The 16,024-nt window shown below is 44.3% G+C and overlaps 1 protein-coding gene across 2 annotated transcripts in view; it reads left to right on the top strand.

Annotated features, from left to right (window-relative positions):
* The window catches only part of STX1A (syntaxin 1A), a 235,330-nt gene that overhangs the window by 207,137 nt on the left and 12,169 nt on the right, over positions 1-16,024 (top strand). For both annotated transcript variants that reach the window (XM_082246026.1, XM_082246027.1), the window contains exons 7-8: positions 3,826-3,899; positions 11,825-11,962. In XM_082246026.1, the coding sequence (XP_082102152.1) occupies positions 3,826-3,899; positions 11,825-11,962 (212 nt within the window). The remainder of the gene's footprint in view (positions 1-3,825; positions 3,900-11,824; positions 11,963-16,024) is intronic.

Genomic DNA, 16,024 nt, shown 5'->3' with positions numbered 1-16,024 from the left:
TTTTTTTTTTTTTTTCGTTCAACCCACAGGTTGAACAAAAAAAACTCATCTGTGAGCTACTTTTGTCCTGGTAACCATTGTTAGAGAGACAAAAAATGATCAAAAATCAATATGTTACTACTTAAAAGAACAAGAGGTGAGGGAAAATCTTACAAAGGAGCACCAGTTCTCATGACAGCAGTTCAGGAACAGAATTCCTCTCATCTCCTGCTGTGTCTTTAGAACAGAAAGTAAATTAAAATCTCTCCAGTCGGACACAGAAGGCAAAAAAATTACGGGGTTTTAACCCATCTGTACTTTTTTTTTTTTTTTTTTTTTAGAGAAAATTTGTTAGTCTTTTTACAGTTATACACTAATACAGGTAAAAATAATGAAAAGACAAGGTAAATACAAAATGTTTTGAGAGAATTATAGAATGAGGATTTAAGACAAAAGTGGATATAGACAAAATATCCACCCTCTAAAAATTACATGAAATAAATATCTCGTCTGTACTTTATTCAACACACAAAAAAAAAAGTTTTGGCTCAACTACTGCAGATAATGATCAGGTCTTCGAACTGGCTGTGCTGTGATAGGGCTGTGTAAAACTCAGGACTGGATGCACAGAAACACAAATTTATCATCATGTAAACTTCAATGTATTTATATACGGTATTTGCCTGGAGGTCAACTTTAGATGAAACCAATTTAAATAGGCCAAAGATTTCCTTTAAGCTGATCACATTCACACACATATTTAAAATTAAACAGAGTATAGATTTTCATTAAACAATGGCAGACCTTTAACTTATTGGCCATTATAGCACCCCGCTGCTCTTTAATTTTTAAAGCCCTGCTATGTCCTTGGAAGACATCAGTCAGCTAAGAAAATGACGATTGGTTTCCAGCAAAGGAGACATCACTCCTGCAAGAACACATATCTAAAGTGACAGTGTGCTAGGTGCCTGACGCAGGCAGGGAAAAGAGAAGGAGGGTTGTCCCTCTGTACTGATTATGCCCTTGAGCTCTGCCAGAGGTTGTACTAAGGTTTGCAGGGCTAGTGTATTATTTATATCAGGAATGAGAAATATTCTGTTAGTGCCATAGAACACCATGGAGTTGGAGCACTAATCAGTATATCGCCCTGTAGGCAAAGGCTTGCATGGTGCTAATGATTGTTGCTGATCTCTGTGTTATAAAATTCCCCCATACACCCACAGAGAAGACTCAGAAATTAGCTATACTCTTCCATTGCGTCCATGGCTTTCTGGAACTTTCAGGATTTTAGGCTCAGTTCGTAAGGCTGTTGTTTTCTTGATATAGCAGCTCATATTTCCCAAGGTTTACTTGACAAAGGTGAACCACATGCTTTATTAGGCCTGTGCTATAAGCAGTGTTGTTTTACCACTACTACTGCTATTAAGACACCGTCTGTCTTTTTCATGGTTCCTATGACAAAATTCACATAAGAGTAAATCCACAAACATTACTGCACATCACTGCTTAAAATAACACTAGCTTGAGGCTGGGGATATATATGACTTTAAATCAGGAAAGTAGCCAGTGGAGTTGGTGACAAATTATGACAAGGTTTTGAGTGGAGTTAAAATAATCCATTATAGTCATTTGAGCCTTTTTTCAGTTTTTATACTCTGCCCTAGGAGCTACTTGCTTTAATGCTCCAACGATGTACCGGTATGCCACTGGACTTTGAGTGGTTACACCAGGATGATGCCTGCAGCTTTATTGGGTTTAAACAATAAATGGCATTTGTTATACAAGGTACATCTGCAATCCAATATCTGCCATTGACAAGAAATACAGTTGAATGATCAACGGAGGGTTCAATGTGAGCACTCTCTGCATTACAAACGTGAGTGCTCTGAGCCATGACGACTATGCTATAAGCACATCCATATATCGACAAGAAACTCAATGTAATGATCAGATTAATATGAAGAGAAGTACCAGGTGCAGATGAACAAATGTACAGAAAAGGAACAAGTACCATGTGTTAGGAACCACTGGTAATGGTCATGAGACCTAAGACTAACAGCCATGGTAAATGAACTTTGTGGGTGAGCTCTACTCTATGGTCAGTATCAAAAGATATTGGAGTAAAGTAATGTTGCAATGAAAGGCCTTAAAAATTAAGTTCAGCCTAAAACTAAAATCTCTAAATCTACTTGCAGCCACGTTTTAAGACTAACCTATCTAGCTTTGTGAGGCAAATATCGCTGTACACACCTTTTCTGAAGCCGCTCTGGTCCGGTTTCCATCGGCGGAAGCTGAGTGCAGGAGAGAACCGACAACGGCTGGGAAATGCCTGGGAAGTGACTTCACCCATAGAGTTACTATGGAAATTCTGTTGTCCGCTGCCTCCTCTGCACACACCTCCACAAGGAAGCCACCGCTGACAGCTCAGCCTGAGAGCGGACAGGAGCGGCTTCAGAAAAGTTATGTATAATACATGTTTAACAGTTCCATCATTAATTCACAGCAAATTGTAAATTAGGTAGTTCCCAATGGAGAAGTAGTGCAGTCATGTCACCTCCATACCTGCAGTAATGTCTGTACCTCAGTATGAACCAGGAGCTAGTGGAAGAGTCCAGTGATCACAGTTGTAATTCTTTGCAGGTACAAATGCAAAAAAAAAAAAAAAAAAAATGAATGCATATTTTAGTTTTTTGCTAAATGGGTGCATTTATATTTTTTTTGCAATTGGTGGAATTTTCCCTTAAATCTCTAAGGGGATCCATTGGTGAGATTTCCCAACCAGTGTTCACAGCTTTGCCCACCCAGTCCCTTTACCCCCTTTCCTTTTAAGTGCCAAGGATGCATCTTCCCCCAGAGGAGCGTGTCCAGACCTTGAACTTCAAAATCCAAGGTTATTTATTGCCTGCATTCCGAATTACATAATAAGGTAACAGGCACTTGTAAGTATTTTTCAAGTTTTTTTACGTTAAACTAGAAGTCAGGTCAAAACTTAACTAAGCTTAAACCTACTCCCACCCCAATTCCAAACCCCATGGTAACTACCCTGTAAATGAAAGATGTGCATACTTACCTTATCTAAGGGGGCTCCAGTCTGTTCACGTGAGCTTCCCAGATTCCAGCTTCAGGAAAGAGGAGAGGGCGGCTGCAGGGCCTGGGCGGTGACGTTACCCATATATTTACTATGGGGCATCCGTTGTCCACTGTCTCTCCTCTGCACTGCAGCCAGCGCTGGAACCCAATCACGTGAACAGACTGGAGCACCCTTAGATTAGGTAAGTAAACACATCTTTCCTTTACAGGGTAGTTAGCATAGGGTTTAGAATGGGGGTGGGAGTAGGTTTAAAGCATGGGTGTCCAACCTTTTGGCTTCTCTGGGCCACATTGAGTGTAGAGAAATTTTCTCGGGCCGCATATAAAATATATACTATAGTTAACGTATATAAGTATTAAAACGCCGCCGCGCCCTTCCCGCGCTGACGCCCCCCAGCACTAATTTAACATAACTAGAGGATGATCCCTTCCGAGAAAGCCTCTGCCTACAGTTAGTTGGAAGCCACTGTGGCCGTGCCCCCAACCTGACTTCCTTCCTCCCCAGCAAAAAATAAATTGTCAGGGGGCAGTGGGCCGCATTGCCTGCGGTTCTGGGCCGCATGTGGCCCCCGGGCCGCATGTTGGACATGCCTGGTTTAAAGGTTTTGACTGGGCTTCTACTTTAAGGTTTAAAAAAAGTTAACAAACCTCTGTGTTTTCATATGATTGCTATTGTTCTTAATTAAAAAAAAAAAACTATTACATTTTTTTAAATGGTGGTATAAAATGACAATACAAGCTTTGTTCTTTTTACAGCTGGTAGAACCACAACGAGTGAGGAGCTGGAGGATATGCTGGAGAGTGGAAACCCTGCCATCTTCTCATCAGGGGTATGTTATAGCATTAACACTAATGGTGGTGTACAATGTGGTGGTAGCTTGGCATGCACACAGTGCAGAAAACAATTAACAAACTAAAGAAATAGATCTGTATGTAGCATGATATAGCCAAGCAGGTCTAAGTTAAGTATAAAAAGTCTCTGCTTCCATAGAGCAGCAAGAGTTCTTCTTTTTGTGCTTTGTAAAATTAGTCTTGATGATTTAACAGTGGAGGAGGACATGGAACAACTCCCACTGACTCCCAGCGATGATATAGCAGAGCAGGAACAGACAACATATTCTGCTTGCTGGATTTAGGAGATTTGCATATTAGCCACCGCTGAAGCTTCAGAAACTGAGACATAATAATGAATAGGATTAGAGATGACCGGATTACTTATGTCGAGTGAGTTCCACAGTGTGAGAAGCAAATGTAAATTCTGGGAATGACCAAGATTCTGGGGAAATACTGTATTTCTCTTTTGTTCATTGACGGACACAGCTTCCTGATCTTCTTAATCATTGGGTTATACTGCCCCCTACAGGAGTAGGACACTAGACAGAAAAACAGTCTGGCTACGTCTGTAGGCAGTCCCAGGGAGTATACTTTCTCTCTCTGCTATAGGTACTCATTTTTTTTGCCTAGTTGGAAGTAAGGACCTAGTTCCTTGCTGGGATCTCTGGTCCTGGCATTTTTTTCTTTTTAGATATCATTTTTTATTTTTTTTCTCCTGGATTTTTTCCTGTGAGATCTATAGACTGGGCGACAAGCAGGATAATCTAGATCCAGTGGTCACCCCAGTCTGGTCAGCGAGCGTATGCAGACCTCAGCTCCGCGCTAGGTCGGCCACGACATAGCCCCACTGCACGGGGGCTGGCCTGCGAGGTAAACGCCTTTCAAGATCACATACGACCGAGTCTTGGCCCAAGTCGCAGCATTCCTCCTCGCCAACAACCCCCCTTTTCGATAGAGAGGAGGTTCTGTCTGGAGCAGTGTCCACCTGGTTCATGGTATGGTTAGAAACTGTGCCCCCTCTCCCTCTGGAGCATTTTGGGGGGACGTGGGCTCCTCCATGGGACGTCCATGGGACGGTCGGACCCCTGTGTTCCCCTCCTTCCCGTTAGGCACCCCCCCTCATCGGTCTGATGGTCCCTGTGGGTCTTCTTGCCCCCCCCCTCCTTCACTGGCGCTGGGATTGTGGGGTGGCCTGATCCACCGCCTAGGGTGAAGGCAGGGTGCTGTACTGGCAATGGGGGGGGGGGTGCGCCACTGGCAACCAGGCAATCAGCCTGTGGGGGAGCTGTACCGGGTGGGGGCTCCTGTCAGGCCCCCCCCCCCCCTCCTGCCTGTGCCATTTTATGAAGCCTAGGGATCCCTCCTGGGTAACTGGGAGCCTCGTGGTGCCGCGCAGGGTCGCTATTTTTTGTAGCCTGTGTGCTTAATGCATGGCGGCCATGTATGTGTAGTCCGGCGGCCATTTTTCGGTAGTTTGATATTGTAAATAGCAGCAGGCCATGACAGTGGAGCCCTCTGGACGGCGATTTCGGCAGTGGTAGCCCCTCTTTATCCCCTGGTGCTGACTCCTGGATCTTTCCATTTCCTGATCGCCATTCGTGCATTGCAGTTTCTCCTGGTAGCTGCGGTGCCTGTTTTTTGTGGGGTGATGAGTCTGGTGGGGTCCTCTCTCTTTCTACTGAGAATCGATTGGTGCTCCGTGGCTGGCAACTGGGTGGGCTGCCAGAGCGGTGGGGGGTTGTCTCTTAGCAGTGTTTTACACTTTTTTGTGGGGTCCCCCTGGTGACTCATGGAGTCTTTGGAGCACTTCTCCCCACCTGATCCCCTCTCTTAGGCTGCGGGGTCCTCTGGGTCCCATCCATCTATTGATGCACTGATGGCGGACCTGGAGTCCTTGGTGTCGAGGGTGAAGGTGGCTTTTGGGCGACAGGCTGGCAAAAAGTGCTCCCGCCTTCTCTTGACTCATCAGATCAGGTGTTTCCTTTCCCTGCCTATTTTGACAGAATTGTCACTAAAGAGTGGAGACTATCAAAGCATCCCCTTGGGGTCCCTAAGCGATTTACTAGGCGTTACCCCTATGAGGAGTCCCTTATTAAGAAGTGGACTGTTCCGATTTCCAGGTTAAACACGGCAACCATGATTCCGGTTGAAGAGTCCCCAGGCCTTTAAGGACCCGGCTGACAGAAAGGCGTTGGCTGGGGCCCACAATATGTACACCCTGGCTGGTTCAGCACCGAGGCAGATATTCACCATTGCCCTGGTGTCGCAGACTCTGACAGAATGGGCTAGGCTTTTGTGCTGTGACCCGGAGGGAGAGTAGCTCCCCCCTGCCTTTGCTGAGCTGGCAGACCAGCTGGTCCACGGGCTGCAGTTTATCTGTGATGTCTCTTTGGATGCGGCTCCCCTAGTGGCTCGGCTCTCTGTTTCGGGTGTCTTCATGTCTTCTAGCTCAAATGCTGGTCTGCGGACCAGACTTCTAAAAAAGCCTTGACTGATCTTCCCTTTCAAGGAGATCGTCTGTTTGATCCTACCCTGGATGACATCATTAAAGAACTCGCAGGGGAGGAAAAGTACCTTTCTTCTGCAGGCCACTAAAGGCAAGGACCCTCGTCTTAGACGTGGGCCCTCCTTCTCGGCTCAGTTTTTTCGTCCCTCAGGGTCAACTGACAAGGGATCGGAGCCCTACGGGGGCCTCCCCTGGAGGATCCAAACGAACTTGGTCTGGCAAGTCAAAAGCGGGCTTCTCCAGAGCATGAAGGTGCGCCCTCACATGTATCTGGGGTGGGGGGATGTCTTCGCTGGTTCCCGGACCCGTGGACTCCCTTAGTACAAGTCAGGTGGGTCCACAAGGTCATTCGGCCCGGCTACAAGATCAAGTTTCATTCTTACTCTCCGGTAAGGTTCTTCCTTCCAAAGTGCTACTGTCCCCGGTCCGCTTACAGGCTGTTTTTGGGGTGGTGCAAGATCTTTTACTTTAAAGGGTGATGCCCCCAGTTTCACTAAAACCTGTTTACAGTCCCCAGGAAGGAAGGCATGGTGCGTCCAATTCTGGACCTAAGGGTGCTAAACTGCTTTGTGCGGGCACAGAAGTTCAGAATGGAACCCATTCACACAACGGTGGCTTTTCTGCATCAGAGGGATATTTCTTGCCTCCGTCGACATCAAGGACGCTTACCCTCACATGTCGGTCTCCAGCGCTTTTTCCTTTTTGCCGCGGGAGAGGAGCATTATCAGTGTGTGGCGTTACCCTTCGGACTCGCTTCTGCTTCTCGGGTCTTCACGAACGTGTTGGCCCCGGTGCTAGCATTGTTACGCCAATGGGCGATTGGGGTACTGGGCTACTGGGACAACCTTGTTCTGCAAGTGGAGTCTCCTACTGCTCTGTTGGAAAACCTGGAAATCACCATATGAGTTTGAGGTTGTTTGGCTGGATTCAGAATTTTCAGAAGTCTGCTCTGGTTCGTCCACAAAGCTGGACTATCTGGGTCTGACTCTGAACTCGGCCTTAGCCAAAGTGCTCCTTCCTCTGGATAAACTCCAGAAAATACAGGCTGTGGTTCGTCTCCTGATGTCCAGCAGATTGTAATCCCTCCGGACTTGCATGCGGATGCTGGGCCTGATGGTGTTTACCTTTGCGGTGGTTCCGTTTGCAGAGTTCCATACGAGGTCTCTGCAAGGGAGATTCTGGCCAAATGGGACAAGAATCCGCAGACTCTGGACAATCTGACATGGCTGAGCCGGGGAATGAAAGAGTCCCTGATGTGATGGCTTCGTTCTTCGGCGCTGGAGGCCCCGTGGGGTCAGTATAATCTGATTCACGCCTTTCCTTCTCTCAAGCTTCTGCCAAGACTTCTACACAGGATCGAGGCAGAAAGGATTTTGGTCATCTTAGTGGCCCCGGACTGGCCTCAGGGCTTGGTACGCTGATCTGGTGTGGCTGGTCGTCAAGGTTCCTTGGAAGCTTCCTCTCAGGGAGGATCTGCTGTCCCAAGGACCAATTTTCCGCCCTGCGTTACAGTCGCTGGCTTTGATGGCTTGGCTGTTGAAGGCCAGGTGCTGATGGATGGAGGTTTGTCTGAGCCGGTGATTCCAACGCTGTATTGTATGTGGAAGACGTACATTGCATGCTGTGAGTCTCTTGGAATTCATCTTGCTTTTTTTTCAGTGGCACAGATTTTGACCTTCCTTCAAGGGGGGGGGGGGGGGGTTGAGCAGAAACTGGCCTTGAGTACTATCAAGGGTCAGGTGTCGGCCTTAGCAGTCTTCTTTCAATGACCCTTGGCCACATACTCCTTGGTGCGTACTTTTCTTCGGGGAGTTAGGCACTTGACCCCTCCAGTGCAGTCTCTGTTGCCCCCTTGGGATCTCAATTTGGTGCTCTCAGTCCTCCAGAAGCCTCCTTTTGAGAATCTTCAGGAGATTCCCCTGCTTACGCTGTCCCAGAAGGTGGCTTTTTTGGGAGCTTTCACCTCTGCGCATAGGGTTTCGGAATTGGTGGTGTCGTTCATTCTACTTGGTGGTTCACAGTAATAAGGTGGTTCTTTGCCCCTGTTCGTCATTCGTTCCTCAGGTTGTCTCTGATTTTCATTTGAATGAAGACATTGTGTTGATTTCCCTGTGTCCCAGACCAAAACATCCGAAGGAAATTGCTTTGAATGTCTTGGATGTGATCTGGGCGATAAGGGTGTACCTGGCAGCTATGGAGTCTTTTAGGAAATCAGACTTTCTATTTGTGCTTACGCATGGGCCTCAGAAAAGGTTGTCCGCTTCCTCTGCAACCTTTTCCAGATGGATCAAACAGACGGTGATTCAGGCCTATTCCATCAAGGGTCAGGTTCCTCCTTTCCCTGTCAAAGCAAACTCTACTCGGGCGCTCAGTGCCTCCCGGGCCTTCCGTCATCAGGCATCAGTGACGCAGGTTTGCAAGGCGGCTGCCTGGTCGTCTGTGCACACTTTCACAAAGTTCTATAAAGTGGATGTGTTGGCATCTGCGGATCCTTCTTTTGGCCGCAAGGTTTTGCAGGCTGCTGTTTAGAGGACCTGGTCCTCTCTGAGGGTGTATTGTTTTTTCCAGGTGAGTTCCAGTTGTTTTGGTTGAGCTTCTGTTTACCTGGTTGGCTATAGTTCGCCGTGGGAATTTCTTTTTTGCTGTTCCCACCCCTCATGTTTAACGCTGCTTTGGGACACCGCAATGGTTAAGAAGAATCAGAAACTGTGTCCGTCAATGAACAAAAGAGAAAATAGGATTTTTGACTTACCGTAAAATCCATTTCTCTGATGTTCATTGATGGACACATCACCCACCCTCTGTGGAGTTGTAATTCTTCTGACACTACTTGTAACAAAACCTATACCTATAGTATAGCAGAGAGGGGGAGTTTAACCCCTGGGACTGCTCATAGGCGTAGCCAGCTTTTTTTTCTGCCTAGTGTCCTACTCCTGTAGGGGGCAGATAACCAATGAATGTATTCGTCAATGAACATCAGAGAAATGGATTTTACGGTAAGTCAGGCTGTTTCCATTTTTTTTTCTGAGTCACCACCTGGAATTAGATGTGCAGTACGTGCAATCAGAATAAGGTCAGATCTAATTAACTGCATACATGTTTAGGTCAGTGATTTAGTAAGTATTAAAGCCATTGGATCAGCATAAAGGCCAATTTTATAAAAGAGATAGCAGTAGCAACTTCTGTAATTGAAGTGGTTATAAAGCCTACACATTTCTTGCCAATGCATTCCTTGCTCTCACTGCTGTCAAGCAAAGTCAGTGATGCGGGGCAGGGCTGAGCCCAGCTGTCTGTGTCTGTAGACACAGGCAGCAAGGCTCAGGAGCAAGCCTATACGAGTGCCCTATAGGAAGCGACTTCCTTTGATGGCCAATTGCTGTATAGAAGGAGCCAGGGGCATCGGCGGGTCATTCGAGAAGAAGAGGTTCAAGGTCGCTCTGTGCCATTCCATAGCACAGAGCAGGTAACTATAAATGTATTTGTTGTTTAAAAAAATTGCATTTACAATCACTTTCATTTTGTACATTAAAATATGTATAAAATACACATTTAGGCTGCCATATTAGGAGAGGTCAAAAGCATTTGGAAAATTCCTTCTGTACTGGTTTTCTTTAAAGCAGAAACATATTTTTTTTTCTCTTTTTTTGGCTACAGCATCATACACATTCATTATGTGTACTAGTATATATCTCATTACCTTCTGACTGCTACTTCTGGTTACAATATTTAGTTTAGTGCCTCTTCTAAGCCATTTGATCCTGCCCTGAGCAGCTGTCTTTGGGTGCTGTGAGAGTTAACAGCTGCCGCTGCTATGAGGGGCATTTGTCCTGCTCACCTACCCTGTTCTGTCCTCCTTACCATTCATGTTGCTCATATCACCATCTTGTATCACTATTTACCCACAATGCATCACCTTCTTTTATTGGAGGAAGAGCAGGTAAATGACAAGATCTCCATCGCCCTTTCACAGAATTTGATGTATAGGTTAGAGTATAACTCAAACACTTACAGTATAAGCATGAAAATGCTGGGCTTTAATATGTAGCAAAGAGCAATAAAATGCCCAAACACAAAACAACCAATCAGATATCATCTACCAGCATTTTTAAAACAGTCACTGCAGTGGCAGGCTGCATCTTGTCAGTTATAGGCTAAGAAAATAATTTTGTTTCTGGTTACTAGGTGCATAGTGGGTCTTTACATCATTGGAGACTGCTCTTTTCAGTAGAAGAGAGCTCATCAGTAAGGTAAAAAGATGAGTAAGAAGCTTGTGTAATGAAGGGATATGGCTGCCTCTATGCATTTTGATGCATTCAATCAATGTTTCTAATAAATAAAAATATGAACTAGGGGTAAGAAGCTATACTGTACACCTGGTGCCAAACCTTCAGCCCTTTGCCACTTTTTGTCAGCCCTCTAGATCCCTGCAGACCATCTCTTGTATCATGTCTATAGTCTGTGACCATCTCTTGAATCATGTCTAAAGTCTGTGACCATCTCCTGTATCATGTCCATAGTCTCTGACCATCTCTTGTACCATGTTCATAGTCTCTGACCATCACTTGTATCTTGTCCATAGCCTCTGACCATCTCTTGTATCATGTCCATAGTCTCTGACCATCTCTTGTATCATGTCCATAGTCTCTGACTACCTCTTGTATCACGTCCATAGTCTCTGACCATCTCTTGCATCATGTCTACAGTCTCTGACCATGTCTTGCATCATGCCCATAGTCTCTGACCATCTCTTGCATCATGCCCATAGTCTCTGACCATCTCTTGCATCATGCCCATAGTCTCTGACCATCACTTGTATCATGTCCATAGTCTCTGACCATCTATTGTATCATGGTCATGGTCTCTGACCATCTCTTGCATCATGGTCATAGTCTCTGACCATCACTTGTATCATGTCCATAGCCTCTGACCATCTCTTGTATCATGTCCATAGTCTCTGACCATCTCTTGTATCATGTCCATAGTCTCTGACTACCTCTTGTATCACGTCCATAGTCTCTTACCATCTCTTGCATCATGTCTACAGTCTCTGACCATGTCTTGCATCATGCCCATAGTCTCTGACCATCTCTTGCATCATGCCCATAGTCTCTGACCATCACTTGTATCATGTCCATAGTCTTTGACCATCTATTTTATCATGGTCATGGTCTCTGACCATCTCTTGCATCATGGTCATAGTCTGACCATCACTTGTATCATGGTCATAGTCTCTGACCATTTCTTGCATCATATCAGCAATCTTTGACTATATCTTGTTGTGTGGCTGATGTGTAGCGATTTTGTGATGTCAGTGGGCTGCACTGGAGGCCCTCATATCAAGAAAGTTGACCACCACAGAGCTATAATAAATACCCCATTTGTATTCAATTATTATTTCCGATATTTTTCTTGCAGATCATCATGGACTCGAACATTACCAAACAAGCTCTGAATGAAATTGAGACTCGGCACAGTGAGATCATCAAGTTGGAGAACAGCATCCGAGAACTCCATGACATGTTCATGGATATGGCAATGCTTGTAGAGAGCCAGGTACGTTCGTGGTCACTCTTTGCTTCCATCAGGGGAAATGTCACTCTGTATATTATTACTGATAATGTGCAGGAATTATAATGAAATTCCATGTTTTTACTTTTACTGTAAAATAGTAGGATTGAGAATTCATTTACTGCTTTTAAACTTAAAAATGAAAGTGCTCCGGTCAATACTAAACTTGGGCAATGGGTTTCTCACCCCCACTCCTGTCTTTACTTCCCATGCTGCATATGGGATGAGCGCTCAGCTGGTAAGTACAAACCACTTACCTGTTGTGATGTGTTCTGTTGATGTCTGCTTTGTAACCATGTGACTCTCAGTACATTGTCTGTCTCGTGTTCTCTTCAACTCTTTCTATACAGCTCCAATCCAGCTTATTTTCTCTGCAGTTTTTAAAAATATGTATTATCAATTTGATTGTCAAGGAAGATCATACATTGATCACAATTTGCAGAAAAAATGATTTATGAATGATGAGAAACCCTATAAGACTTAAATGACCACAGCCAGACAGATCTATAGACCTACATTTTTTTTTATCTTTGCCATGAAGCCAGCTGCTCTGTGTCAGCTGGAGACAAAAGGGAACAGATTGACAGTTGGTAGTTTCTTCTGTAGGATTGCTTGACAAAATATCGCTTCCTACACTCAACTCTGTTTTTCCTAAAAATGGCAATGTAGGGTGCAGTGTGAGCAATGGTTGGTGAAAATGCTGCATGTTTGAAAATCTCAGTGATCACCAAACACTAACTCCCTTTTCTCAACCATCTATTCAACAGGATTGTGCCAGTGTTTAGCATCACCAATAAATAACACCACAGTGGGTCCAACGATGCAGTGACTTGGACATCTCCTGTCACTACTGATGTAGACCTGCCTTTCTATAGCCATCAATTTTTTATTAACATGGTGCAAGAGGGAAAACAGTGATACACTCTAAAAAAGAACAACTATCATGATTCTCCCACACTATATTGTCATAATTATTGGGACGCCTGCTTTTACACACACATGAACTTTAATGGCATCAGTCTTAGTCCATAGGGTTCAATATTGAGTTGGCCCACCCTTTGCAGCTATAACAGCTTCAACTCTTCTGGGAAGGCTGTCTACAAGGTTTAGGAGTGTGTCTATGGGAATGCTTGACCATTCTTCCAGAAGCACATTTGTGAGGTCAGGCACTGATGTTGGTCAAGAAGGCCTGGCTCACAGTCTCTGTTCTAATTCATCCCAAAGGTGTTCTATCGGGTTGAGGTCAGGACAAGTTCCTCCACCCCAAACTCACTCATCCATGTCTTTATGGACCTTGCTTTAGAACACATTGCAAATTTTCAAACATCCCACCGTGTTTTTAGACAATCAGCATCTACGTTTACACATTTCATGGTGATTGGATTAAGTTGACTGAGTAACCACTGCTAGCTTAAATAAGAATAGTTTTCTCCCATATCCTCCAATTATACAAGGAGCGTTAAAGTCAAACCAAGACTTTTAATTTTACTTGTATGAAAAGGTACGCTAGTGTGGCAGTACTACACACAGTAGTAAGTGGCAAGTGTGTCCTATTACTGATAGGTGGCACACATGTCGCAGGCCAGTCCAGAGATCGTTAATCAAGATGGCAGACAACAGTGTTAGTGCATGCATGGAACAGCGTGTGGTGATGAAGTTTCTTGTGAACTAAGGCATAAAAAATCCACGAATATCTACAGAAGACTTCAAGCACAGTACAGTGATGAGAGGCTCAGCTGTAGTAAGACATTTGAATGGTGTAAACTTTTCAAAGATGCCCATACCTCCGTCACTGACAATCCCAGCCGTGGTGGCTCCCAGCCCACAGCAGTCATTCCTGTGGACATTCAGTGCATGGAACGCCTGCTCCTGGATAATCAACACATAACCTATTTTGAAATTGCACAAGAGACTAATCTTTCTGATGATGAAGTGCAGCAGGCTGTCCTAGAATGGTTCAGGCGTACTGACAAATCTTTCCATGCCAAAGCTTTCCAGGCATTAGTTAAACACTCAGATAGGTGTAGAATTTTAGCAGGGGAGCATGTTGAAAAATAAATAATAATTTCCACTCCTTGAAATGTTGTCTTTTATTATAGAAACACAAAATTCTCGGTTTGACTTGAACGCCCCTCGTATTTTTGATTTTTTTTCTCCAGTGCAGATTAAATCTATTTAATTGTTTTGTGGCACTAGATACCGTAGAGTATCAGGCTTTCTGGATTTTTTTCTAAAAAGTTCTTTCCAGTATTCTAAATAGCAGCTCCTTCAGCAGATTGAAAATCATTTGTTGAATAAAATGGACACTAGAGGGCGCTTCTAAGTGTAGCAATTTAGAGCTTAATATAAAAAAAAGCCAAATGTTAAAGTGATTGTAAAGTCTTGTTTTTTTGTAAAAAAATAAATAAATAAATAACATGTTATACTTACCTCCTCTGTGCAGTTGGTTTAGCACAAAGCAGCCCGAATCTTTCTCGGGTCCCTTGTTCCTGCTCCTGGCCCCTCCCTCCTATCGAGTGCCCCCAGAGCAAGCAGCTTGCTTTGGGGGCACTTGAGCCAAGCTGCAGCTCCATTCAGACACAGAGCTGCTGTTCGGTCCTGCCCCCTGAGCCTGATTGGCTCCCTGACTTTGATTTACAGCCACAGGAGCCAAGGGCACTGCGACTGTATCTCAGCCAATCAGGAGAGAGAGTCCCAGGATGGCCGAGGGACTTGTGGAAATTGCTGGACAAAGAGGGGGCACAGGTAAGTATTAGGGGGTGCTGGGGGAACTGCTACACAGAGAAGGCTTTTTATCTTAATGCATAGATGCATTAGGATAAAACAAACTCCCTGACGTACATCTCCTTTAAAACCAAAGGAAATCATCTCAGGGACCTAGGCCAAACTGAAGCAATCCAGGGATATGTAGCGAGAATCTGCCTGCAGCTTGAGAAATGCATCTGACATCATCCTGGAATATTCCCACACTGGCAAACTGGCTCTGGTGTTGCTCTAGCTCTATATGCTTCAATCATCTTCTCTGTACATCTCCCTGGATTAATGCAGTTCCGCTCTGGTACCTGAGATGACTTCCCTTGGTTTGAAGATATGCCTTTATTCATCTTACTAAATGTAAGTGCATTTTTTAATGTTTTTTTTTTTAATAAACATTAACTTGCTACAATTAGAAGCGCCCTTTGGTGTCCATTGAATGGATGTTTTAGGCAGGCCCAAAAAAAAAAAAATAGATTCTAATTTGTATGGTCATTTTAAGTCCAGGGTTGCATTAATTATTTTAATCTTTCTTGTGAGAATTGAACCCATTATTGGCAGTAACTTCAGTTGTAACACCTTTAAATCTCTGTGCTGCTAATAGGATGATTGTCAACAAGCTGTATAATCTTTGAACACCAAGGGAGCTCTGTTTGCCCAAGCCTACCCTATAAAGTCCTCTGAATCCCACTCAGTACCTGAGGAAGCAACAATAACATTTTCATGAGATATATTGAAACAACAGGGGAAAATGGGGCAGCAGGATTTTATCTGTACCATCATAAGACATTACAAGAGGGTTAAAAACAAACTATTTTTATTGTCTACATATTATAGACAGAAATGATATAACAACCATAGACACAGACAAATATAAAAAAAATATTGTATTTGTCATTCCTCTTGACGGTTCCGACCCCCCTAAAGTCCTTTTTTACCTGGGGGTCTACTTCAGACAGGGTGTATAAGTGTAGGCCGTCAGACTGGACATGTTTCTCAGTCACTCACTTCTTCAGGAGATGAATAGAGGGAATAGGATACTGAAAATGGAAAATATAACCTAATCATTGTATCCATAGCCGCAACAAACTGTGTAAGCCTTTAAGAGACAACAAACTAGATATACAAAACCATATTTCTTAGAGATGGCATGGAGTGCACTTACTGCAAGGCCAAGCAGGGATGGCCGGCAACAGTCATGGAGGCTTCAAAGCATATGTCGCTGGGCGAGCATGGGAACAGGGCCACTAAAATTTTCCAGGTGTATCTATATGTAAAATATGTGTTATTAGA

Source organism: Pelophylax lessonae (assembly GCF_965119305.1).
Source record: "Pelophylax lessonae genome assembly, chromosome: 2".
In the NCBI taxonomy this organism is placed as follows: domain Eukaryota; kingdom Metazoa; phylum Chordata; class Amphibia; order Anura; family Ranidae; genus Pelophylax; species Pelophylax lessonae.
Note: the sequence above shows the minus strand (reverse complement) of the source record. Positions and strands in the feature narration are given on the sequence as shown.